Raw genomic sequence first — 26,807 nt, 5'->3', positions numbered from 1 at the left:
CCAGCGGTTCTAGGCCCAGGGGTGGCAAATTTTTTTTCTTAAAAGTCCAGGTAGTGAGTATTTTCAGCTTTGCAGGCCATATATTCTCTGTCACAACTAATCAACTCTGCTGTTACAACATTAAAGCAACAATAGACATTAGGTAAATGAATGAGTGTGGCTGTGTTTAATAAAACTTCATTTATACAAATAGGCAGCTGGCCTCTGGGCCATGGTTTGCACAAGCACTGTTCTAGGCTTACATGGTCTTTAAAGCTCACTATCTCAGAGAAAAAGAGAGGCTCCCATGTACCCTAGTGTCCAAATATTAAATCCCAGAGAAGAATTTTATTCATCCCACTTGGACCAGGTGCCCATTGTTGAGCCAGTTCTGAGGGGTGAAGTATCTTAATTGGCCAGCCTGGACCATGCGCCCATCCCAGCAGCAGTGGTGGGGGTCAGCTCAACTAGGACCATATGGAATGAAAAGTAGGTGCTTTACAGAAGAAGGGGGGAAGGAACGCAGGTATCCACTGCAAGGCGCTAACAAGAAAGAGCATGAACTGAGTGCCCCAAGTTGCCAGTGATGATCCACCCTGAAACTGGCCCTGACACTGCCTCAGGGCATCAGGCCAACCCTGGCTGTGCTGATGCACTCCCTGCCCCGGCCTTTTCCCTCTGTGCAGAGCCTGCACCTCAGCTGCCTTATATTTACACCCAGTCAGAATGCACTTGCCCACTCAGTCCTTCTTCACACATTGCTGTGCCTGCCTGGATGGGACTAGAGGGCAGGTCACTGGGTGGGGGGGCCAGGCTGAAGCTCCCCCACCCTGGCAGCTTTAGCAGTCTCTCTCCTTGTCTCGAAGGGAGGGTTGCTTCTGGTTCTCTTCTCTCCTGTGCCGTTGTCTGCACGACCCTCCTCCTTGAACACCCTTCCCACCATGCTCCAAGAGGCTCACATTTACTTGTCTTCCAAGGCTCAGCTTGGTTTTGTCATCATCTCCTTTAAGATTTTGCTATACCCCTAAGTTGGTCTGAGACCTTTATACCCCTCCCTATTCCAGAACACAGGATGTGCAGACTTATTTTCTTATGGTTATTTGTTTACCTGTGTCTACCATTAGTTCCTGAGGACAAGGACCAAAGCTAGTTTACCTTAGGTCCCCAGCCAGCACTCAGCACGGAACCTGACCGACCCCGAGTAGGCAAGCAGTTGTTGGATGGGGCTGCGTCCGCCAGCTCCATCTGGTCCTGCATAAGACGGGAGGCAGGCACTTCATGCTCTTGCTTGGAACGGTACCTGTTGGTTGATACCTGCTGTTTGTCTTCTCTGCCTCTTCTCACAGGATATAGACCCACCGGCCCTGCATATTCATGACCCTTTCTCCTCAGACTCCTGCTCTCCCATGGGACCCATTCAGGTGGCTCAGCAGAGAAGTGGCAGCAAGACATAAGGTGGACAAGGCATTGACAAAGTGCTTATCTTGTTTGCTTGGACATATACCAAGGTCTTACTGTGCAGGGCCATTTATGGTGGGGCTGCCACAGCGAGATCCCAAACAAGACCAGGTAGATTCTAGAAAACGTGTGTCCCTCTGCTTCGTCCACCCCACCGCTTCCCAGAGCAGGTTCTAGAAAGGAGGATCTCTGGGGTTTGGCTTTCACCCTACTGGATGACAGTCTCACTCATTTGGGGCCAAGGCCTGTGGCTGAATCTGGCAGACTGATGTGCTGTGGCCCCTGGTCTCAGGACCCACTACTGGGCTCTGCCTTCCTCTTGTCTCCTGGGCTGCTTGGGCTCTTGTGGCCAGAAGGCTGGCCACACAATCAAACAGGCACAGATGGAGAGCTGAAACTGTGTGTTGCCCTAATCCAGCAAACCCACATCTGGAGGCACCTTTTTCAGTTGGGATGGTGGGAACTAGGAGGAAGGTCCTACTCTGGGTCTGCTGGTACCCACAAAGAACTGCTCCCCGCCTAGTTAGTAGTTAGTAAGACTCAGTTAGCTTTCCTGCTGGTCTCTGGGCACAGGCTTGATGTTCTGGGCCTTAGGAAGTGGTTTAGGTGAGCGAACCAGAATTGGGGACATTCACCTTCTACACTGCACCTCAGCCACGCTGCTGGGCATTAAATGAACTGAGAGATCCCTTTGGGGGGTCCTGGGTTGCCCATCCTGGCTGGCAGACTGACCATCGTGCCGAGTCATCGTCCTCTCTCAGTTTATAGGCCTGTGGGCAGGGCAGCCTCATGGGTCCTGGGGTCCAGCCTTGTTAAGAGAGGCACAGGGGTCAGACCCACCCTTAGCATGTACCCTCCTAGAGCCTCAACTCTCCACATTGCTATGCTCTAGGATCCAAGAAGAAAAGACGCACAGGTCCCCGTGCAACTTCCGCCTCCTTCCCCTGTTCCTTCTCACGCACTCACACACACCCTCCTGAAACCTGATCCCAAGGCTGCTTTGTGTGCTGGGGCTCTGGGCAGAGCTGGCAGAGCTGGCGTGCTGGGGCCTGTCCGCTGGAGCCTGCCCCACCCTGCCCCGCTACCCGTTTGGCCAGGGCAAGCAGGTCAGGCGTCGCACACCCCTGCTAGTCTGGCCAGTTATTCTGCACCTCAAGGGCCACCTCCACCCTGGCTGGGCCCCCAAACTGGCACACTGGCCTCTGGACAGAAGCCCCTGAATTCTCTTCCAGGTGTAGCATGGGGCTCTGCCCCGAGCACCTGCAGAATTAACACAAACACACACACGTACACCACCTCTACCATCACCACACCCCATTTCCTGTTGTTTATGGCCCTCCCCGCTCAGCTTCCAAGGCCTCTTCAGGCACTGAGCCACCTCCTGGGGGAAGGCTGTCCAGAGGAAGCAGCATCTGAACTTAAAGAATGAGAAGGGATTTTCCAGGCAAATAGAGAGGGAAGAGATTGGGGAATACAGGGAAGGGTGAGGGGTACATTTCAGGCAGAGGCTGCATGTGTAAATGCATGACAACTGGCATGTTCAGGGAGCTACAAATAGTGCATGGTTTGTAGGACACAACTAGTCTCAGAGGAGTAAAATCCAGATTGCAGTAGATTGAGGAGTGAATGGGAGATGAGGAAGTTGAGACAGAATATCCACTGCTCTGTATTGAGGTTTTGCCATGAAAGGATAAAGAGGGAGATTGGTAGCATGGGTACATGGTCAGGAAAGTTTATTGAGTTTGCTTGTTTGTTTTCATGTAGGAAAGACCTGAGCTTGCTGTATGCTTAGGGGGAAACAAACAGGAGTGGGCTGCATAGTGTGATGGAGAGATCGGCTTTGATGGGTCTAGGGTGGGGGAAGGAAATAACAAGCTGCAGGAGTTCCTATCTGATTGGCTTGGTTTTGTCTGTGAAGTGAGAATAAAGAAGAGATATCTGCTTAGATAAAGTTGGAAAAGGATAGAGAGTTTATGGAGAGTGGAGGTTTGGAATAGCTACTGAGCAAAGGTGAGGGTCCAACTAAGGCTCAGTCCATGAATTTGTAGTGGTACCAGTCTGTGTGTGTGTGTGTTTTCTAGCAGCACTTTGAGTATAAAAAATGCAAGAGTGTAGGATTCGATTAACCTCTGATTGGGTTTTGCCTTATGGGTGGGACAAAAAGACAATGGAACAAGAGGGTATAGCATCCTGGCAAGAGAGAGACTAAAGAGGTGGATGGGATTCTAACCAGGAAAGAGATATAACCTGGGAATGAAGAAAACTTTTTAAACTAAAACTCAAAACCCAGAATCAATAAGGGAAAAGATTGATAAATTTGACGACACTTTTTAAAAAAATTATTTATTTATTTTTACCTGAGTTGGATCTTCATTGCTGCGCGCGGGCTTTCTCTAGTTTTGGTGAATGGGGGCTACTCTTTGTTGTGGTACGCAGGCTTCTTATTGCTGTGGCTTCTCTTGTTGCAGAGCAGGGCTCTAGGTGCGTGGGCTTCAGTAGTTGTGGCTCGCGGGCTTAGTTGCTCTGCGGCATGTGGGATCTTCCCAGACCAGATGCGAACCTGTGTCCTGTGTCCCTTGCATTGGCAGGCAGATTCTTAACCATTGCGCCACCAGGGAAGTCCCTACTTTCTTTTCTTTTTTTTTTTTTTTTTTTGGTCACGCTGCATGGCTTGTTGGATCTTATTTCCCCGACCAGAGATCAAACGTGGACCCTTGGCAGTGAAAGCGTCAAGTCCTAACCACTGGACTGCCAGGGAATTCCCTTTGACTACACTTTAAAAAAAAATCTGTTGTAAAAAAGGGGAGAAAAGAAAGCAAGGAAGGAGGACACCACAAGCTAAGTGAATACATAAACTCAATTTATATCTCAATAGAGATATATTTGTAACCGTATCTCAGAGGGTTTATATATTTAATATATAAAGAGCTTAAAAAAAAGGGAAGATTGTTAGCTAATGCTGTAGTAGTAATCATATTGTCACATATGTGTATGAAAACATGTTGTACACCTTAAACGTATACAGTGTTATATATCAATTTTAGTCAATTATATCATAATAAAGCTAGGGGGAAAAAGAAGAAAAAACCCATAACTTTTTGGAAAAATGGGCAAGAGATATGAACAAAATTCATAGAAAAATTCACAAATGGCCCTTCCATATATAAGACAGTGTTCAATTCCATACATAGTAAAAGCAATGCAAATTAAAACCATACTGAGATACTGTTCCTCTCCTGTCAGACTGGCAAAATTGAAATGTTCAACAGTATACTCTGTTGTTGAGGCTGTGGCGAAAACGACACTGTCATTTGTTGCTGGTGGGTAATGTGAAATGGTGTGATCCTGGTGAAGGGGAGTTGGGCAATATGGAGCAAAATTATATATATGCATTTTCCCTTTGATCCAGCAAACCCACTTCTAGGAATCTATTCCAAAGATACATTGGCAAATAGAAAAGATATATGCATGAAGTTATTCACTGTAACCATTGTTAGTGGTACCTACTCTACAACAGACTGGAAACCACCCAGGGGACTGATTGAATGATATATGCACATAACCATAATGGAGTATAATCAAGTATATACCTCTAGTGCTATGCAATAATTACCAGGATATATTGTATAGTGAAAAAAATCAAAAGGTAAAACTGTATATGTTACCTTTTTATTGAATATAGATGTATGGATAAAGAAGATGTGGTACATATATACAATGGAATATTACTCCGCCATAAAAAAGGAACAACATTGGGTCATTTGTAGAGATGTGGATGGACCTAGAGTCTGTCATACAGAGTGAAGTAAGTCAGAAAAAGAAAAACAAATACTGTATATTGATGCATATTTGTGGAATCTAGAAAAATGGTACAGATGAACCTATTTACAGGGCAGGAATAGAGACACAGACACACAGAGCAGACATGTGGACACGGGCTGTGGGGTGTGGGATAAATTGGAAGATTGGGATTGACATATGTGCACTGCCATGTGTAAAACAGATAGCTAGTGGGAACCTGCTATATAGAGCAGGGAGCTCAGCTCAGTGCTCTGTGGTGACCTAGATGGGTGGGATGGGGGGTGGAGTGTGAGAGGGAGGTCAAAGAGGGAGGGGATATATGTATACATATAGATGATTCACTTCGTTATACAGCAAAAAGTAACACAACATTGTAAAGCAACTATACCCCAATTTAAAAAAGAAAAGAAGAAGGGAATAGGAATTCACATACACCATTATGTATTTGCTTATACCAAAAAAAAGGAGGAAGAAATAAAAATAATAAAAATGAATACTATATGGGAATAGAACAGGAGTTGGACACAGAAATGAAAGTTTGACTTCTCTGAATATATCTTGCTTTGTGAATTTAATTTTGGAATTCTATAGTTTTATATCATCATGAAACAAAGTTAAATTAATATGAGAGGTAAGCAAACTCTAGAAGCAAAAGCAAAATGAAACAAATGAACTTAACTATGTATTGCTGATGAAGTAAACTCAGCAGGATTATTCCAAAATAATTCTGCAAAAGCAAAGTAATTTATCTGTATTTCTCTAGTGGGGTATTCCCTAAATCATTTTTAGTAATGGTAGTATTAGTAATAATACTGGTGTTTTTATTATTAAACTATTCTACATATTTTATATATGTATCTATATGTGTGGCTATATTAGGATAAAGCAAATAATTAATTATGTTACTATCACTATAAACAAGGATATCAGCTTATGAGAAAAGAGATATAAATATAAAATCAAATGGTTTCAGCGTATTTTTTCATTTGTGTATCCTTGTACATTTGATTTTGGGAAGTCATTTTTAATCAGGTTACCAGCCACTTATGGTTTTTGTTCTGTCCATTTGCATAGCAATATTTTCATAATATTATAAAGTGAAAAAAGTCTACAGAGCAATCTAAAAAATAATATGGGAAAAGGAAAGTCAGTACAGATATATACCAAAGGTTAATTGTCTCTGTGTTGTAGGATTATGAGTATTTTTTACTTGTGTGTGCACATCTATCTGTATTTTTTTCCAAAATTAACACTTTATAAGCACCAAAAATGAGGCGTTTTTAAAATATTTATTTATTTATTTTTGGCTGTGTTGGGTCTTTGCTGCTGCACGCAGGCTTTCTCTAGTTGTGGCGAGTGGGGGCTACTCTTCCTTGCGGTGCGCGGGCTTCTCATTGCGGTGGCTTCTCTTGTTGCAGAGCACGGGCTTTAGACATGCAGGCTTCAGTAGTTGTGACACATGGGCTCAATAGTTGTGGCTTGTGGGCTCTAGAGTGCAGGCTCAGTAGTTGTTGCACACGGGCTTAGTTGCTCCGCGACATGTGGGATCTTCCCGGACCAGTGCTTGAACCCGTGTCCCCTGCATTGGCAGGCGGATTCTTATCCACTGTGCCACCAGGGAAGCCCAATGGGGGGGGGGGTTAAGTAAAAATTAATATAATGAACTTTCTCATCAGCTGAAAAGATGGGGGAAGAGAGAAGACAAGGAAAAAATGTGTTGAGACCATTTGGCTAGATGTTAGGAGATTTTGCTAGCATATGACAAGCAGTACATATTGGGAGGCAGATAAAATCATGTCCATGCCTGACTGAGAAACTGCAAAACTTTCATAAGCTCAGTCCTGACACAGGAGAGGTTCTTGCCCCAGGCTTATCCAGGGACCTTGTGGACTCTGGTCAGAATCCTCGGGGCCTCTGGTAAAACATCAAATGTATTAATTCACTTAGATTGCTTGTACTAGGTGTGAGAAACCTGAGTGACCCTTCTACACAGAGGAGATATGTGCTAACTCAGAAGCCCAGAAGAAAGCCGCTGTGCAGGAATAGCCCTCCCACGCTATCACGTGTTGACAGTTTCTTCCTAGCAGCAAGGGATGGGGAGGGAGCAGCGTTGAAAGTTTTCTGCCTCTTTCAAGTTCACTTCGAAATCTCTAGTAATGATAGACCTCCAAGTGATTGCTGCTGTTATTCCCCCTGGTCTGGTGATTGTAATGGTGTTAGTGATGATGGGAATGAGAAATGGAAGCTGAGGTTAGAGTTCATTGGGGGACGGTGAGTTCTAGCTTCTGGGCTGGGAGGGCCCCTCCTCCAGTCTTCAGTTTTTCAGTGGGCTGATTCAGTCTGTTAGAAACAAGAGTCAGCCACAGAGGCCTAGGCCTCCACACCTTCGTTCTCAGCCAGGAAGGCCCTAAGCACACCCCGCAACAAGGTCAACACACAGGAAGTGACCAGGTGCTGGCCGTCTCCTGGGCTGCTAGGTTCCGTGAAAGGTCTCCAAATCAGGGTGCTAGGCTCCAAGTGAAGTCGTGCTGTGCAAGCATCTCTGAAGAGCTTGGTTCCTCCTGTCCCTTCTCACTCTGCCCTCACTTCCTTCTGCATCCCTCTGATGCCATCCCCCACCCCCCAGCCTCCCCCCTGCCCTGCCCACGCCTCAGTTTCCCAAGAAGAGCAAGGCTTGCCTTTTCTCTCCACAACTGGCATCGCCGCATGACTCCTTCTCTCCCCCTTTTCCCTCCCATCTTTCCTCCAGACCAAAACTCCCCCTACCCGTAAACTCCTTGTCCCTCTGCCACCTCCTGTGGAGCCTGGTGTTCCCTCAGTCCTCCTCTCTGCCAGCAAAAGTGCTCAGGCTTCTGCTGGTCTGAAGCCTCCCCTCAGCCCTGCCTCCCAGCTGCAGGATACTGTGATTTTTTTTTTTTTGCTTCTGTCAAACCTCTAACTCCTATGGCTGTTCACCTGCTTTGCCCTCTCACCGTGAATTCTCCTTCCTCCTCACCCTGGGTGGTCCATCTCCCAGAATTCTCTCCCAAATTCTGCCTCTCTGCACGGGCTGTATTTTGGGGCATTTTCCTGCTCACTGGACAGTGTCTCATCTCCGTGTTCCCAGATTGCAGGAACAGCGTGGGCAGCATGACTATTTGATGGTTTCACATGTGGATAAGCTGCCAGAGAGCTGCCCGCTCTGAGATGCTGATCCTGCTGAGTGCATCTTGCCTCTCCACTCCTACAGCTGGCCACATAAGGACTGGCCAGGCCTGTTCCTCCACACTCAGGCTCCACTGAACAGGATCTGTCAGACCCCGCACAGCAGCTACCCAATGTGCAGGCTGGAGTGGGGAGGAGATGCTGGAACATGGAGGATGGCTTCTGGCGGATCCACAGCCAAGACAGATGGACAGAAAGCCATTTAGCACTGCAGCCTAGCTCTCAACAGCCCTGTTGTATTCCAGGTTCTCCAAGCCAGCTCCCATGTTCCTGGATGACTCCTTCCGCAAGTGGGCTAGGATCCGGGAATTTGTGCCGCCTTTTGGAATCAAAGGTCAAGGTATGTTGGGAACCCTGCCCCGCTTTACATTAACATCTCATCCCCCAAGCTATCTCCCTAATGTCAGGACAGGGCTGTACTCTCAGAAGTCTCCCTGCTGGGAATCCACCCCTCTCAACAATGCCCTACCTTCTCTCCCTCTTTCCTGTCCTTCCTTTTTTCTTACTTCTTTAGTGGAATGTTTACTCAGAAACCACCACTTTGCCAGGGGCTAGGTACACAACAGTGGAGTAGACAGATGTGGTTCCTCTCCTCAAAAAAGCTCCAGTCTAATGCAGACACAGGTACTTGGAGTGCAGTAAGGACTCTGATGAGGGAAGAACACTGTGCTGTGAGATCACACAAAAGGGGTGCCAGAGACAGCAGTGCTAGAGGACGAGATATGATGGGGGAAATCCCAGAGAAAATAGAAGCCATCCAGACGACTGTCCCCAGGGCCCTCCATCATCCCCTCCTGATGTTTTTCACCTTAACCTAGCCTCCCCTCCAGTCCTTTTTTATCCTGTCCAAGGCTAACCTTTCCCCCTGTACTCTCAGAATTGTCCCCTTCTGTTGCCTCAAGGACCTCACCCATGCAGTTCCTCACATAAGACTTTCCAATCCCTGAGAGTTTAACAGTTCTCTTTCTGTGTCAAGTTACTGCCCTATTTCATGGCATGGTAGAGTTTCAGCTTTAGCATCAGACATAGAAGGATCCGGTCCCAGTACTACCTCTTTATTAGCTGTGACCGTGGACAAGTTACTAACATGTTTTGCTTTAGTTTCTTCCTCAGTTAAATGGAGAGAATAATACCACTGTATTAGGTTGTGGTCAGAATTAAATAAGATAACTGGTAAAGGGGTGATATCATTTGGCCAGCAGACTCAAGAATGCCTGATCCCTCTACTTAGCTGGCCCACCCCTCCCTGAAAAGAAGACAGTGGCCAGCAAAAGGATACTCTTGAACTGGAGCTTTGACCTTCAACCTCCAAGGACAAATCTCATGGGTTGTGTTGAACCACATGAAGAACTCCTTTTTCATGGGTGCAGGTAGCCAAGCAGCCTAACTTTTCTCCTAAATCCTCACTCAAGATTCTGATCCTGCTAAGCTATGAAGGGCAGGAAAGGCCGATACAGAGCCCATCATCCAGCAAGAAAAAGCACCCCATAGTTTATGATCATTCTGCTAAGGTTCCCCTCCTAGAAAACAAAAACCCAATCCATATCCTTGGCCTTGGCCTTGGCCAGTTAGCAGCAGTATGCTTTTCCTTAGAGGTGAAATTGGAGGTGGGAAAAGGAAGGGATCTGTGACCTTCCCCGAGGCCCACCATAAAGTGTATCTGAAGGCACTTAGTACAGAACATTTCCTTAAAGGTTTGTTTCCTTACCCTTTCTCATTCGACTTCTATAAAGATTGCCCGTGCCAACTGTCTCCTCTTACTCACCATTTACTCTTGAAGAATATCTTCTCTGCTCACCACTTCAGTGAAACTGCTCAGTGCCCCCAGGAGATCCAAAGGATATCTTTCTGTCCTTAACTTGACATCTTGGCTACATCTGACAGTGTCGTCCAGTCCATCTTTTAAAAAAATTATGAGGTTGCTGTGTTTAATTTCACAGGCATCCTTTCTTTACATGAAGTATTTCAGGCGTATAAAAAAGCATAAAAACTAATATAATGAGCACCCACGTACTCTCGTACCCAGCTTCAGAAATAAAACTTGAGATACAACTCAAGCTCTGTGTAGCCCTTCCCCCTCCGTTCCCCGCCTTCTCCCGGAGACCAGTATCCTGGTTGTCGTTCCATGCCTGTTTATATATTTCAACAGCATATTTATATATCTGTTTAAAATATGGCATGGTTTTTGCATGTTTTTGAACTTTACAAACAGTATTGTATATTGTAGTTATGTGTGTGTATTTTTCAAATTGATTTTTTTGCTTACGCTTTTTAGGTGTATCTGTATTGGTACACATAACTCTAGGTCATTGACTTTGCAACTGCCGTGTAGTATTCCATCTACCACATTTAATCTATTTTCCTTCGGTGGACTTTTAGGTTGCCTCCAACATTTAGCTATTACCAACAGTTCTGCAATGAACATTCTTGTACAAGTCTCCTTAAACAAATGTGTGAGTTTTCTGATGCTCTCCACCTAGGAGTAGAGTTGCAAGATGTTGGTCTCTGCACAGCTACATCTTTACTTGATATTAAGATGCTTTTCACTGTGATTGTACCGACTTACTTACCTTCAGGTCTTTATGTATATTACCTTTTTATCTTCCTAACAATTCTGCACAGCAGGAATTACCATCTTCCTTTGGAAGATGAGGAAACTACAGCTCAAAGAACATAAGTGATTTATCGAAGGTCACAGAGCTCATAAGCAGCAAAGCCAGGATTTGAGTCCAAGGCTGATATCATTATCTGTTATATTATAATGCTCTCATTATACCAGAGTTTGAAAGGAGAGCAGTCATCATTGCCAAAACCAGAGAGAGGTCAAGAAGAATGAGGTCTGAATATGGTCACAGGATCTGAGAGCACAGAGGTCACGGGGCCCTTGCGGAGGGGCAGCCTGAGCGGAGTGCAGGTGGGCAGATGCCAGGCCACAGGGCTTGAAGAGGTAAGGAGGTAGAGTCAGCCTGGCAAGAACAGGATTAGAGGTACAGCAGTGTTAGAGGGAGGAAGGGAGGGGAAGATGGTATCAGAAAATGAGGCACAGTGGCGTGGCCCGGGGAGCTGGCTGGGAGCACTCTAGCTCTTCACCGCTGGTTGGCTCCTTGTTTGCTTCCTGGTGTCTGCTTGGTGGAGGCACAGAAGTGAGCACGTGGTCTCTGCCTCTGACCGGCACTGCCATTCTGGGGGACACGGAGATGCCCCAGCTCCCAGGCAAGGCCCACGCCTGGGGGCTCATGTCCCAGGCCCTGATGGCAGAGCCTCCGACAGCCAGCTGAGACTGCCAAGGAAGGGCCAGGGAAGCCTGAGGAAGGAGCTGTGCGCGGGGGGCCGGGGGCCGGCTCCAGGCAGAGATGTGTGTGCCGCCTCTTCTCCTGCCTCCATCTCCTATCTCAGGGAGAAAGTTAGGCCAGTGGCCCAGCCTTGTGTCCGGAGCTCCCTCCCCAACCTTCACGTCCACCCTAGCCCCAGCACCATGTGCCTTCAAATCTGCTCATCGGCAAACATCTCATGGGAACCCTTAAGCGACCCTCGAACAGTTGCCTCCCTCCTCTGTCCACAGATAATCTGATCAAAGCCATCTTGTCCGTCACCAAAGAGTACCGCCTGACCCCTGCCTTGGACAGGTGAGCCACTCGCTGCCCAGTATCCTGCCCCTTGGCTGCCCAGCGTGTGCAGAGGGGCTGAGGCCCAGCTGGCCTTCCCTGGACCTGGGCAGATTCTCCAGCATACCCACACGCCCACACACGCGTACACACTGGGGTGGGTAAGCAGGGAAGCGGGGCCACCGCACTGGGCTGGCCGCCCCCGTGGGCTATAAGCAGTTGGCAAGACATCTCAGTCCTCAGGCAGCAGAGATCTGAGGGTAAGAACTGAACGTCCTGGGCTGGGATCAGCTCAGCACTGGGACTGAGTGGCTGGGTGCTGGGGCAGCTGAAGGGGCTTAAATCCAGGAGGCAGTGACAGCTCTGAAGCCAACAGACCCTAGGTGGGGGAAGCCCCAGGGTCAGAGGTGCGAGAAGCAAAGTGAGTGGGGTTCTCAGGTGGCTACTGGGTGCATGGGGGCTTCTGAGTTAAAAATAAGTCCAGCCTTGAGTCCTGGAGCCTCCAGGCTCATTCCTCTGTTCTTGCTTCTCTAGCATAGCCCTCAAGCTCAGCCCACTCTTCCCTCTCCCCTGAAGGCGGCCCAAGCCCACTAACCCTTGGGGAGTCTTTAACCCAGAATGCCATCTTACCAGAGCTTCTTCATCACCACCCCAGAGCTAGTGCCCAAGCCCCTTCCACACCCATGTTTCCCTGGAGAAGTGTCAGGGACCAGGGGTATCTGAGAACCCTGAGTGGTCCAGCTCTCTGCAGTGTGGTTCTGGCCTCTCAGAAATGCTGCCAGAAGCTTACTTGTCTGCCTCCTCTGTCCCAGCCCGTGCCTGGCCAAGGGCCTGGGGTCAGGGGCCAAAGGGACATGGGGAGAGGAGGCCTGGTGGACAGCTCTCCAGAGGTCTTTGTGTCTGTCCCCTCAGCCTCAGCTGCCGCCGCTGCATCATCGTGGGCAATGGAGGTGTCCTTGCCAACAAGTCTCTGGGGTCACGAATTGATGACTATGACATTGTGGTCAGGTGAGCTCCTCAAAGCAGTGCCTCAGGCACCTTCATGTCCTGGCCCCTGAGCCTACTGAGGACTGTCTGTCCATCTGGCCCATTGGGCTGGAGGCCACTAGAAGCCTCAAGAAGAACCGTGGGTTGGAGGGCTTTGGAATGGAAAGCCCAGGTGGCACCAGGTGGCCTGGGCTCCCTATCCTCTGCACCTGGGGTATTCTGGGGTCATGGTGCCTCCCCACACACAGGCCTACAGACCACATGCAGTGAGCCCAAGGCAGTCTCTGACTGGGCCCACTCTCTGCAGACTGAACTCAGCACCCGTGAAAGGCTTTGAGAAGGACGTGGGCAGCAAAACTACACTGCGCATCACCTACCCTGAGGGTGCCATGCAGCGGCCTGAGCAATATGAACGTGATTCTCTCTTCGTCCTCGCTGGCTTCAAGTGGCAGGACTTCAAGTGGTTGAAGTACATCGTCTACAAGGAGAGAGTGGTGAGCTCCCTGTGCCCCAGCTCCTTCCCCTCTCGCCCTGGCCCTGGCCAGCTTCCAAGTCAGCCCCCTTTCCCTGAACCAGGCAAAGAACAAGTAGGAACCTTTCAAAAGAAGCGTTAAGGACCCAGATGCAACCAAGGGGCAGAGAGGCCAGGAGATGCCAAGGCCACTGGCCCAGACTCCTGGAGCTGATGTGCCTGCTATCTGCTACCTGCCTCCAGAGACCCGGGCTGCAGGTCTTTCCTCAGCCTTCTCTAGCCAGACCCTAGGTGCGTCCTCAGCAGACCCCGTGGGCCCTTCCCTGGCCTTAGCTCCCCGGTATGGAAAGCTGTCGCCTGGCTAGACCCAGCTTTACTGCTGATCTTCACAACCCCGCCCTCACTTTCTACTTGCCCCCCCAAGTCCCTCTTACCCTCTGTGAGGTCTCTCTGACTGTGGTCGTGTGGGCCCCCCCTCATTCCCAGCCAGGGGAAGAAGGCCTTATTTGGACCCTGGGGCCATTCCACAGGGATAGCAGGCCTCTCAACTTCAGGGTGCCAGTTCCTAAACTTGTAAGTCCTGACCTCTCTCCACTTTGTGCTTTTGCCACTGACTTGTGGTTGTGTCCCCGACCTGCCATTGAGTCTGGTTCCACTCTGAGAATGGCCAGATTCTGTACTTATTGGTCTAGGCAGACAAGGGTCTGGGACCGTTTCTTTAGAGAGCTTATATGGCCAAGTAGGGTCAGACTGCTCCTACTGGACCACCCAGTGAGTCCCCTCCTGAGTCCTCTGTCTCTCAGCTCTGGGCCAACTTACCCAGGCTCATTTCCCCCTCTCCCCTCAACCAGCTGTCATCAGCCACCCCAGGGGAGGGGCACTGCAGAGTTCAGGCCATTCATCTTCCAGTACCCAAGCCTCTTACCAGAGGAGAATGATGACAGACAGCGCTCCACCTATAGTAAGAAGCTAGTTGTTCTTCCTGAAGGTTTAGAGGAGAGCTGGGGGGCTGGAACAGCTTCTCCTGCCTATGGACGTCTCAGTGCAATTTGGTTTAACTCCACAGCCTTTTCCCAAGCAAGGCCAAGTGCAGGCAGTGTCAAGTAGGTAGCAAGCGAGAGCGAAGACAGAAGTCAGGTCCAGAAATTCAGGTAGGTGGGACAGTGGGGACAGGGGAGCCCATCTCAGAACCAGGCTGAATGTGGCAGCCAGGGTCCCCAGAGGGGAGGAAAGGGTTTGACCTTAGCCAGCCCCAGCGGCGAGCGTGGGGGCTGAGGGAGCACCCCTCCGTTTTCAGAACCCTAGGACCTGGGCAACTAGTGTCCTCAGAGCCCTTCTCTTTGTCTTGAAGGCAAGAGAATTGGGATCACAGGTAGGCACCTTTAAGGGAGAAATGGGAGGAAATTGGGGCCGCCCTGGGGAACCCCAGAGAGCCTGTGGGCTGCTTCCTCACCCTGCCTTCTGCCCGTCTTCCCACCCCCTCCTGGCATATCCTTTCCTCTGCTCCTCGACACCTGTCAAAGGAGCTCCTGGAGGGCAGGGCCCTGATCCCCTTTGCTCTTCTTACCCCTCAATGCCCAGCCACCACAAATGATCTGGAATTGGCTCAAACACCAGATCCTGCTTCGTGCTGGGCAGACTGGGATAGGACAGGCGACCCATATCAGGAGGCCAGGCCACAGGGTGGGTCAGGGCCCGCCAGGTGGGTGTTGTCACATGATCCTTCCAAGAACACCAAGGACAGTTCATTCAAGACTCTTACAAGTCATCCAAGGGAGTCAGGAAAGAAAGAAGAAAAGGAAGGAAGCCAACTAGAGTTGGAAGACTCAGTATACTCAGGCCACTCAGGGAGCAGACAGCAGGGCCTCACTTCTCCCTGAAAGACTCAGGAGCTTACTGCCTGTCCTGGCCTTGGTGGCAGGCCTGGTTAAGGAACTAACTGGAGCAGTTGGGAGGAAGAGGTGTGGGCCGTTCTCAGGCACATGCTCATTGCGCAGATGTCTGTGTCCTGTTGCGGCCACGCCCAGGGATCTAGGACCAGCCCCGTGGTCGTTGGTGAGGACTTCTTCCCAGGGTTGGGAGACGTGAGTGGAAAGGGGAGAGAGGAGCCGAGAAGGAGTCCTCTGAAGTTCACGAGGCTTCCTTGGCTCCAAAGTCAAAGATAATTGGGGCCTTTAGAGTGAGCTGCCAGAGGAAAACCAGTGATGCCCATGGCTCACCCGAGTGGGCCCGCCCAGGCCCTTTGGGTTACCCTAGAAGCCTCTTTAGTGCCCTCCTCCACCCCAGGCCCAGGGCTGATGCCTTCGCAGGACCTCTCTCATGCTCTACTTCACTTCTCTGGCATCTTGAGACTCAGGTAAATGTGGGAGAGGCTGCTTCTCCAGGCCCCCTCCTGTCTGGAGCCCAGCGGCAGGCTTGCCCTGCTCCTGCAGTTATGTTTCTAACCATGCAGCCCCTGGGCTACTGGAGAGCTCTCTGCACCTGTCTGGAGCCTCACCTGCAGAATTGTGGCAGGAGGCAGCTCTGTGTTTGGGAGCCAAGGCCTAGGTGGGCAGGGCTGGGACAGGTATTAGGCCTCAGTCATGGCCGCTGCCTGCTGCTCGCTGTGTGAGCAGTCGCTCACTGCCTGTGTAACTTCCTGATTCCCAGGAGTCCTGACAGGGTATGAGAAGGGGAAAGATATAGGAAAGGAAGATCAAACAGCCCAAACACAGCCTGTGCTAGAGCTAACCAAGCTTTCTTCATCCACATGGGAGCTGTCCTCTTCACCATTTGTGGCTGTTTGATTCCCTGATTCGCTGGGCAGTAGCACAGCTAACTCTAAACAAGTTACCTTTAAAGGCCCTTTATCTCTCAGATCCCAGGAGGCCAAGCCATCAGGCAGGTGGAGGAGTTCCCACCAGGCCTTGTGTGCTTAGGGCAGCTCAGAGGAGCACCAGTGGACTATTGAGTGGGGAAGCTGAGGTCAGGGGGAGGGGAGGAGCTGGGGACGTGGAGATGCAGGTATATGTGGGCCATGGAGGGAGGGGCGGCCTCCAGCTCTTGAGAAGTTCTTCTCAGAGGCACATCTGGCTTCACCCCTCCACGCGCTTACTCATTTGCCAGGCATGTCAGGTGTTCTCTGTGCTGTCACTGTGCTGCTCCCTGGAAACAGAAAGTCACTCAGTCTAATGGGAGAGACAGTCCCTGAACTAGAGTTATAATGCAGTGTAGTAGGTGCTCTGCCCTGAGCATCTTCCTCCTGGTGTTTGATGAAGGCTGGAGATGCCCTGTCTGTGGTCCTGAGGACGGAGCCCTGGGACCTGGAGAGGATGGGACATGGGAGAGGCAGAGCTTCTGCTGCCTCGGCCAGCAGACTCCCCCACCGTGCCCCAGGATGCTGGTGACCCAGCACTTCAGAGCCCCGGGGAGCTGCCTTCCCTGTCCTCTTCATCCTCCCTTCAGAAACCGGAAAGCTGGCCTCACTGCTGAGTGGCCTCGGGGCCTGAGGCCTGGGCTGGGTTGGTAGGTGTGGTTCCAACCCAGCAGGCGGGGAGGAGAGGACAAGGGCTAGGGGTTGGGCCCTGGACAGCCTTGACCCAGGCCCGACTTTCCAGCTTTTGTTCAGTCCTTGGGGAAGGCGGAGGCCGGCCAGGGCCCCACTTCACGCCCAGGGGGACTGGGCCCTTGAATTTGAGAGACAACGTGGTTGAAGAGGAGAAAGCAGCTTAGGCCTTGGAGTCTTACAGACTCGGGCTTAAATTTAGACCCTGTCATTTGTTAGCTGGGCTCTTAGACAAATCACCTAGGGCCCTTAGACTTCATAAAACAGGAGTAGTACTACCCATCTTTCAGGGTTGGTTTAAAAGTTAAACAAGATGAAGTATAGAAGCACCTAGCATAGTGCTTGACACTTAGTAAGTTCTGTCTGTGGCAATTATGAATACTATTTATTATTTTATTATTATTGTTGGTGGTGGTGCTATTAGAAAAGCCCAGTTGCACTAGGGAGTGAAGTCTTTGTCTGGACTGTAGGGCCTGACCTAGGAAGTGACCTAAAAGCGGGGTCAGAGGCCAGGCCTAGAGGAAGGAGAGACATGGACCTCCTGGTGAAAGGCCGCAGGGGAGGGCTAGCAATCTAGCACAAGGCAAATGGCCACCAGGTCCCCGCATGTGAGGCCTTATTGGACCAGGCCTGAGACAGGGACTGAACGTCCATCTGCACCTAAACCTGTGCTCTGTCCAGGCCTGAGAGGGATGCAGAGCCTTAGGATGGGCTCTGCCTAGCAGGAGCTCGGTGTGGACACCACCTTGCCTCTGGCGAGACTCCGTGCAGGGCACCTAGAAAGCGTGGTGAGGCTGGCAGACACCATTGCCTCCTGGCCTCTGCTGAGCCAGCTTGATGCTGTGCACCCCACAGTCTCCTTTCCAAACCTCTGAGACAAGCTCTCCTGGATACCATTTCCTTTGCAGCCATTTCCAGTGGACACAGCTCTTTCTCACAGATCCACTATCCCCTCCCTGTGAGGGCCAGGAAGACTCCCGACACATTCCCCATCCTGCATCCTGCCCATCGCTCCTCCCCGACCATGAAAGATGCTCAGGCACTGGGGCTCACGTCATCATCCCCTGTGCTCCTCTTCATCACTGTCATCCATAGCCTCTTGCTTACTTACCTCATGATCCTTGTTATTATTCCTCCTCCTTTTCTTCCTCCGGCTGCTTTTCCTCCTCTTCCTCCTTCCACCATCCTCATCATAGATGTCATTTATTAAGATCTTCAGTTTGCCAGCTTTCTTTGAATTCCTTTATTCAGTTTTCGCCATGACCCTGTTAGATAGATACTATTATGATCCCCATCTTGGGGTTTAGGAAACTGAGGCACAGAGAGGATGAGTTACTTGCTAAGATCACACAACTAGTTAAGTGGTAGAGGTGAACTCAGACCCAGCTCTGGATGCCATCTCCTCCCACCTTCTCAGGAACTGTCTTTTTTTCACTGATCTCTTTTCTTACCTCTTTACTGGATCTTCCTCTCACATCTATAAATTTGTTCAGCTATTTTTTTTTTTTTTTCATTTCTCTCACCTCAAAAACGAAAGCCCCAGGGGCTTCCCTGGCAGTCCGGTGGTTCAGACCACACTTCCACTGCAGGGGGCGTGGGTTCAATCCCTGGTCGGGAAACTAAGATCCCGCATGCCACGACGCAGTGAAAAAAAAAAAAAGAAGAAAGAAATCCCTCTCTTCAGCTGGTATTCACCCTTTCTCCTTCCCTTCTTTTTCAAGTTTCTGGGAAGAGTCATCAGCTGTCCACGATACATATCTCCATGTTTTCCCCCTTCTGTTTCTCAACGCTCTCCAGTCTGTCTTCCAAACCTATCCCTCTATGGCAGTGACCTTCTGATTCTAAATCCAGTGGACTCAACCTTGCCTCACTTTAAAGGAACAACTTGTCAGCACATATTCAGTGAGCACTTACAGTGTACCGTACGGAATGGTAAGTTCTAGGGATAGTCCTTGATTCTTACAAACTCATGGCTAAAATCCTGGGAAGCATGCTCAATTCCTCCATCTCCTCTGCCTTCTCTATGCAGTCATTCAGCCTCCAGATCTGTGGTTCTCCCTCTTAAAAATGTCTTCCTTGGATTATTTCAGCAACTTCCTACCTCCCTGCATCCAATCAGGCCTCCCTCCAATCCATTCTCCACACCTGTATCCAAAAGAATCATCCTAAAGTGTCTATCTGGTTGGTTCTTTCTCCTGCTTAATGGGTCCCAGCTGTCCACATGCAGCAGTTCTCAGAGTGCATTCTTCTTTCCAGTAGCATCAGTATCACCTGGAAACTTGTCAGAAATGCATTTTGGGACTCCACCTTAGGCTGTGAGTGAGAAACTCTGGGGGTGGGCCCAGCAGTCTGTTTAATGAGCCATCCAGGTGATTTGGATACAGGCTCAAGTGTGAGAACCACTGGCCTGCAGGGTAAAATTCCAATTCCATAGCATAGTGCTCCATGCTCTGGGCCCTCCAACCCCTTCCTTGTCCTGACCGCTCCTTCTTGCACCCAAAATTACTCTCCACTCTGCCCATACCAAAGTATATGCCCATTTCACGCCTCCATGTTTTGTCTGCTTCCTTTCCCAAGGCTGTATTAGATGCTTCTCTTCTGAGCTCCCAGACACTCATCACTCTGTTAAGCATAAGGGTTCTCTTATCCATCAACTCTTATAAGCCCCTGGAGGGCAGGAACTGTCCTGTTTCTCTGTAAGCCCATCACCGCCTGCAGTGTTTGAGACAGAGTTGGCCTGCGTAAACGAATAAATAAATGTGGAAACTGAGACCCAGAGGAAGGCAGGAACTTGTGGCAGAGTCAGGATTCCAACCCAGATCTTCTGACTCTCAGGGGGGGCTCTTTCCTCACAAGTAGGCCGCCTCCCTCCTCTGTTGCCCCAGAGATCATTCTTTTAGATTTGGACCCTTGCGTCCTTTTGCTCCCCGTTTTGCCTCTCCTGGGCACCTCTCTCCTCTTAGCCATGTTTGATCTTCTTTCTGAGGTTCCGAGATCATTCTCCTTGATAAAAAAAAAAAGTGAAAACTGAACAGTCCCTGGCCTCTGCCTCGTTCAGTTGTCTGTTGGTATCACACAGCCGGCCCCAAGCCGACTCCTCTTTTTGTTCATTGCTTTTTCCAAATATAGCTTTCAAAAAGGTTTTTGACCCTCTCCTCATAGCATGCATCAAAATAAATTCCAAATGGACTAAAAAGTAAAATATAAAAATACAGCCAAAGGAAAGTAGTACTTTTGAAGAAAGTAGAATAGAAATCACATCCCTAGAGGGAAGAGAACTTTCAAGGGACAGAAGTGCTAGGAAAAATCAGATTTGATAATATACGAACACTTTAAACAACAACCAAAAAAGACTGGATACCACAAAACTTTGAAAAGTATGTTTAGGAAATATGACAAATGGTTATTATCATGAAAGTTGACAGGAAAACCATTAGGACCCCAGCAGTTAATGAGCAGGAGACTGAACCGATCACACAGAAGGAAATATAACTAGTAAACAACAGAAATATGTTTAACCTTCCTGGCAGTCAGAAAATTCCTGTGAAGGCGACAGGATGCCATTTATCACCTATCATGTCTTCAGAGAATGTGTTTAAAGCATAATACATGATTCTGGCAAGAGTGCAGTGACAGGTGCTCTCAAAGGCTACTACTCAGAGTGTAATTGGGGACAAGCTTTTTGGAAAGGAAATGACACTGGCACCAGGAGCCATCACCCAAGGGAAGGAAAAATCTGCCTACAAAGATTTTTATTGTAGTGTTATTTATAATGGCCAAACTCAAATATAACCTAAGGGGTTTATTATGAAAAGTATGGTTCAACTAGCATACAGCATATAAAGGAGCAGCCCAGTGACACTGCAGAGGCTGCGGGCACCTGGACCCGCCAGCACAGCCGCTCCCACTCTTGCTCCTTTGGTGTGGGTGGGGCCGCTGAAACAGCACTGGATTCAGTATCAGGAACGGATGCCTCTGCCTCAGGCCCCGTCTCTGAGTTTCATTTTCCTCTTCTGTACAATGGGGATGGTGAAAGCTTCCCAGGGTGGCTCCCAGATACACTGCTGCAAGGAGCCAGTGGGTCAGTGCGCTGACAGCCCCTGGCACACTGTGCTCGCTGCAGTGGCGAGCACCTTCTGAGGAGGTCGGTGCTTGCCTTGCTGAGCCCCTCTTCAGGGCTCAGAGGGAAATGCCCACCCCAGTCACATCCTCCCCTGCTAGACCAGCCCCAGGTACTGAAGACCTCAGAATTTCTTGCCCCAGCAGTGCCAGGTCCACTTCTGTCCTCTTGATGGTAGAACACACCTCCCTGTGCAGATTCCAAAGTCCAAGAAGGGATGTTTGCAGAGGCTGTAAGCTGAACTTGGATGTGTAAGCTGGGCAGTCCACACACGTGTGCACAGTACTTCCCACAGCGTGAGATGGGACCAGAGTGGGAAGGGAAGGGGAGGGCAGGCTGGGGCTAGCTCTCCCTACACCATGGGCCAGCATGGGTCTCCGGGAGTCAGAATTCTCAATTCAAACCTGGCCTTCCAGATCGTTTTTCAGGGGAGGATAGAATATATTTTATTTAACAGCTTGATGCCATGATGAGTCACTGTCACATATTTGGAATCTAAAGCTTAGACATGTGGTATGTGGACATCCATTTGTAATTTTGTCCCTAGCCCCACAAATCTTAGGGGTTTGAGCCTTCACGGACATGGTGGCAATGGCTGGAGGTGAGAGGCTGGGTAGACAGGGGACAGACGGTGAAGAGTCTTGTCAGCCAGTCACATCAAGGAGCTTGGGTTTTGTCCTGTGGGACTAACAAGAGCAGAAGCTAACGAGCTACCTTTGTGCCAGACATTATGTGTGTGACTTGTAACTGTCACAGCACAGAAACACTATGAAGAAGGAGCTAGTCTGATTTCCCATATTCTTAGATGATGATAATGAGACTTTGAAAGGGTAGAGAACTTTCCGAGGGATACAGAGTTAGTAGTTAGGGTTCAAAAGCAGACCCACGGAATTATTGGGGCAGCCCAATCCACAAGCAGGGGTGGGCTGAGGAAGGCGGGAAGGAGGCAGTTGTGGGATGGATCTGCACAGGAGCCACAGACCTGGTGTTGCTAGGTTCCTGGGGACCTGGGAGAGGGAACCATCAAGGGAGAGTGAGCATTCAAATCGGAGTCATTGTGGAGGATCAGTGGTGGCTGGATCCCTTGGGGGAAATGGATTAGATAAGAAAACAAACCTTTTAGGGCCTTGGTTTCTGTAAGAGGGGATTAGACCAGATGTTCTTTTTTGTTTTGTTTTTTGGAATTTTTTTTTGTTTTTTTATTGGAGTATAGTTGATTTACAATGTTGTGTTAGTTTCCGCTGTACAACAAAGTGAATCGGTTATACATATACATATATCCACTCTTTTTTAGATTCTTTTCCCATATAGGTGATTACAGAGTATTGAGTAGAGTTCCCTGTGCTATACAGTAGGTCCTTATTAGTTATCTATTTTATATACAGTAGCATGTATATGTCAGTCCCAGTCTCCCAATTTATCCCTCCCCCCGAAAGCAATTTTTTTTAATTAATTTATTTTATTTTATTTATTTTTGGATGCATTGGGTCTTCGTTGCTGTGCATGGGCTTTCTCGAGTTGCAGTGAGCGGAGGGGGGCTACTCTACATTGCGGTGCGCGGGCCTCTCATTGCGGTGGCTTCTCTTGTTACAGAGCATGGGCTCTAGGCATGCGGTCTTCAGTAGTTGTGGCTCACGGGCTCTAGAGCGCAGGCTCAGTAGTTGTGGCACATGGGCTTAGTTGCTCCATAGCATGTGGGAGTCTTCCAGGACCAGGGCTCGAACCGTTGTCCCCTGCATTGGCAGGAGGATTCTTTTTTTTTTAATTTTTAATTTATTTATTTATGGCTGTGTTGGGTCTTCATTTCTGTGCGAGGGCTTTCTCTAGTTGTGGCAAGTGGGGGCCACTCTTCATCGCGGTGCGCGGGCCTCTCACTATCGCGGCCTCTCTCGTTGCGGAGCACAGGCTCCAGATGTGCAGGCTCCATAATTGTGGCTCACGGGCCCAGTTGCTCTGTGGCATGTGGGATCCTCCCAGACCAGGGCTCGAACCCGTGTCCCCTGCATTGGCAGGCAGATTCTCAACCACTGCGCCACCAGGGAAGCTCGGCAGGAGGATTCTTAACCATCGCGCCACCAGGGAATCCCCGAAAGCAAATTTTTTAAAATTAATTTTTACTGGAGTATAGTTGCTTTACAATGTTGTGTTAGTTTCTACTGTACAGCAAAGTGAATCAGCCATATCCCCTCTTTTTTGGATTTCTTTCCCATTTAGTTCACCAGAGAGAACTGAGTAGAGTTCCCTGAGCTATACAGTAGGTTCTCATTAGTTATCTATTTTATACATAGTATCAATAATGTATATATGTCAATCCCAACCTCCCAATTCATCGCCCCCACCCCCCGCCCAGACCAGATGTTCTTAAAGGTCTCTTTTTGTATGATGGTAATCAATGTTTTGAGGGTTATTTGTTGTCTGAAATATTATAGAATATATTTGTACAGAAAATAAATGTCATATATAACAGAGACTCATGTATTTGTTGATTGGGTGATCCAGGTTAATCATTAGTTCTGAAATATTTTGTACATCTGTAAATAGCTCTCTTTTCAAGCTCTACTTCATTTTACTTATAGTTTCCATAGTATGTCACCTTGCTCTTCCTCCCATTTTAAGTTTTATGCATGTGAACATTTTGGGGATATGTCTTCTAATGTATATATTTTAAATAAGTATAGCAGATGTTTTAAGCCTCTTTTTGGCTTTCTCATATCATAATAATTATGCCATGTATTGAGATATTTGTACACAGCCCTGTCTTTCCTCCTGGGTTATAAACTCCTTTTGAGTAAGAAAAAAAAAACGAAAACAGACTCGGGCTCTTAATGATCCTGACAAGCTGTCTCAGTGGGCGGTGGAAAGCCTCTGAAGATTTTAGCCCTGAGAGTGTCAAGATGAGATTTGTGCAGAATTGAAGGAAGGCACGATGGAGGCAAGGAGGTCTGGTGGCTCCTGGATTGACCCCAGTGAGCTGGTGACCTGTCCTCAGGCAGTAGCAGCGAGGGGTGGGGGGTGTAGGCAGGAGTGACCACACCTGCCCTTACTCCTGGCTGCAGAAAGCCAGCCACGGTCAGGCTCTCCACTCCCAGACCTCTCCTCTTGGCATGCAGACTGTTTCTCTCCCCACAGAGAAGGAGGAAGAGGCTGAAGGAGAAGCAGTCTGCAAGGGCACTGGCAAGCACTGTGGGAGCCCGGCTGGTCAGGTACTTCCTCCCAGATGCTTTCTCTCCCATTGCTCCTGGCTGTTCTGACAAGAGCAGAATGAGTTGCATCAGCAGGAGACCAGCGGCTCCACGCAGATGAGCTGGGTCCAGGCTGGATTGAGGCAGGGGCATTCCTGGAGGAGGGGGGATTCAACCAAGCGTGCGGCCCACAGGTGGCCTTGAGGAGAGGTTTGACCATTCCAGGCCAGCGTCATTGGCTGGCTTTATAGGCCTCTGTGCTGTGTCCTGTGGGTCAGGGAAACAAGATGTGAGAGGCCTTAGGCCGTTTGGATAGGCCTTCTGGAACAGGGCTGTGTTCTGATGGCAGGCTTGGCAGTGTCACCCAGCAGTAGGAAGGCCTCCAACACCCACTGCCCTCCTGCAGGAGACCCAAGGACAAAGCTGGCCCCCGTTTGAGTGTGTGTATGTCTGTGAACTGGCCTGTGTGTGACCTCTAACATTGCTGGCCACACCTTCCGCTTCACTCTTGGCTTCTGTGACACTCAGAATCATAACAGACAAGATTTATTGAGCCCTTGCCATGTGCCAGACATGGTGCCAGATGCTGTAAAATGCACAGCACTTCATTTAATCATCACGGCTCTCTGGGAAGTGGTCTTGACGTCCCCATTATGCACGAGGAACTTGAGACATGAAGAAATCCTGTGACACGCCCTGGCTGCACAGATGTGGAATCTGGATGTGGACATGGGTTTCCCAGACTCCAAGGCCCACAGTCTCCCGTGGCATCACACCCCCCCTGCGTCTCCTCATCGCGCTTACTATTGGTACTGTCTCCTCCGCAGGCTCCTCTGCTCCCACCGAGCCCTTCAATGTTGGTGTCTATAAGGTTCTCCTCTCTTCTTGCCCCACACAGAGATTCTCAATCTCAACTCGCCAACTGCCCTCGCTTCCAGGGACCCTGCTCCCTTTGGCAGTGGTGTGCGGCGTGTTGTGTGTGTGTGTGTACCTGTGTATGATTTATCTGAGACGGGGAGCCATGGCTTTTATTTGAGAGACAAGCTGCAGTTGTGTTCCCTTGGTATTTGTCCGACACAGTGATGCCCCAGACAGATCCTGGTCTTCCTGTTTCTCCTTTCCCTGGGATTCCTGAGGAGGCCCTGCACCAGGACAGTGACAGGTGGGAAAAATAAAAGAGCGGTGCCGGGTCCCAGTGCCCTAGTGCAGGCTCTCTGAGACTTGAGTCCCAAGCATAAGACTCGTTCCCACCCCCACCCCCACCCCACCCCCTCCCCCACTCCATCCCAGTCTTGCTCTCTGCCTGAAGGCAGTAGGAGCTTCAGCGCTCTTAGAACAGGTAAGCAGAGCCGGGACCGGAATGCCGGGCCTGCTCTAGGGAGGCAAGCTCTGCCTTGGCGTACCCGCTGCTGCCTGGGCACAAGGAGCCAGAAGGAGCTGTATGTGTGCCTGTGACTTTGCATTTCGCACTAGTAAACGTGACACATGTATCCTCAAATCCAAGAAGTCGGGTTTCCCTGGTGGCGCAATGGTTGGGAGTCTGCCTGCCGGTGCGGGGGGCGCGGGTTTTTGCCCCGGTCCGGGAGGATCCCGGGTGCCGCGGAGCGGCTGGGCCCGTGAGCCATGGCCGCTGAGCCTGCGCGGGTGAGAGGCCCGCGTACCACAAAAAAAAAAAAAAAAAAAAAAAATCCAAGAAGTCACATGAGTTGCTTCCCCTCCTGGGAAAGAGTAAAGATGGGAAGAGAGGCAGAAGCCTCCCCTCCACCCTGGAGCGTTTGTCAGCTTCTCAAAGGGGCTTGAGATCGTAAGCTAATTTCCTACCGTTTCACATGGTGGTTACATATGGGACCCTTAAGCACATGCGAAAAACCAAGAGATGCTGTCTCAGAGAGGGAATCTCATGTCACAGAAAGACCCAGGCTCTGAAGTTGAATCCAGCTCAGATTCTCCCCAGCTGTGTGTGCCTCGGGGCAAGGCCCCTCGCCTCTCTGAGCCTCAGTCCCCTCTGTGAAACAAGATGCAGGGCACCAACTGGAGTGACCCCTAACTCACCTCAGCGCTTCTGGTGGGTAGAAGGGAGGCCCCATCCATCCTTGACTAGCCCTCCAAACCTCCCGAGATGGGAACAGCAGTGCTGATAATAAATGGTGGGGCAGAAAGAACACCCATCCTGGCATTACGACGTTGGGTTTGCATCTTGGTACAGACTCTTACGTGACCCTGAACACGTTGCTTCATCTTGGGTCCCATACCTGTGAAGTGGGTGAAAGCTGAAGAGACATAAATAATATCTATGAAAACCAGCCTGTAGCCTCCACACCCCCAGCTGTGCCATTACTGCGTCTCCCTCCCTTCCCAAGCAGCCCCTGCCCTTCCTCCTCTTGAGGGGGATGTGGGCAGGGACCGGGGGTTGTAGGGTGCGGGGAGGATGTTGGGGCCTGCTGGGCTCTGGAGA

General features: G+C 49.7%; 1 protein-coding gene across 9 annotated transcripts in view; it reads left to right on the top strand.

Annotated features, from left to right (window-relative positions):
* Positions 1-26,807, top strand: part of ST3GAL3 (ST3 beta-galactoside alpha-2,3-sialyltransferase 3) — a 216,409-nt gene that overhangs the window by 179,553 nt on the left and 10,049 nt on the right. For all 9 annotated transcript variants that reach the window (XM_059082986.2, XM_067009451.1, XM_067009438.1 and 6 more), the window contains 4 exons: positions 8,688-8,782; positions 12,005-12,068; positions 12,960-13,055; positions 13,342-13,528. In XM_059082986.2, coding sequence (XP_058938969.1) covers positions 8,688-8,782; positions 12,005-12,068; positions 12,960-13,055; positions 13,342-13,528 — 442 coding nt within the window. The remainder of the gene's footprint in view (positions 1-8,687; positions 8,783-12,004; positions 12,069-12,959; positions 13,056-13,341; positions 13,529-26,807) is intronic.

The sequence above is a fragment of the Kogia breviceps genome, chromosome 1 (assembly GCF_026419965.1).
Source record: "Kogia breviceps isolate mKogBre1 chromosome 1, mKogBre1 haplotype 1, whole genome shotgun sequence".
Lineage (NCBI taxonomy): Eukaryota > Metazoa > Chordata > Mammalia > Artiodactyla > Physeteridae > Kogia > Kogia breviceps.
This window is presented reverse-complemented; position numbering and strand designations above follow the sequence as displayed.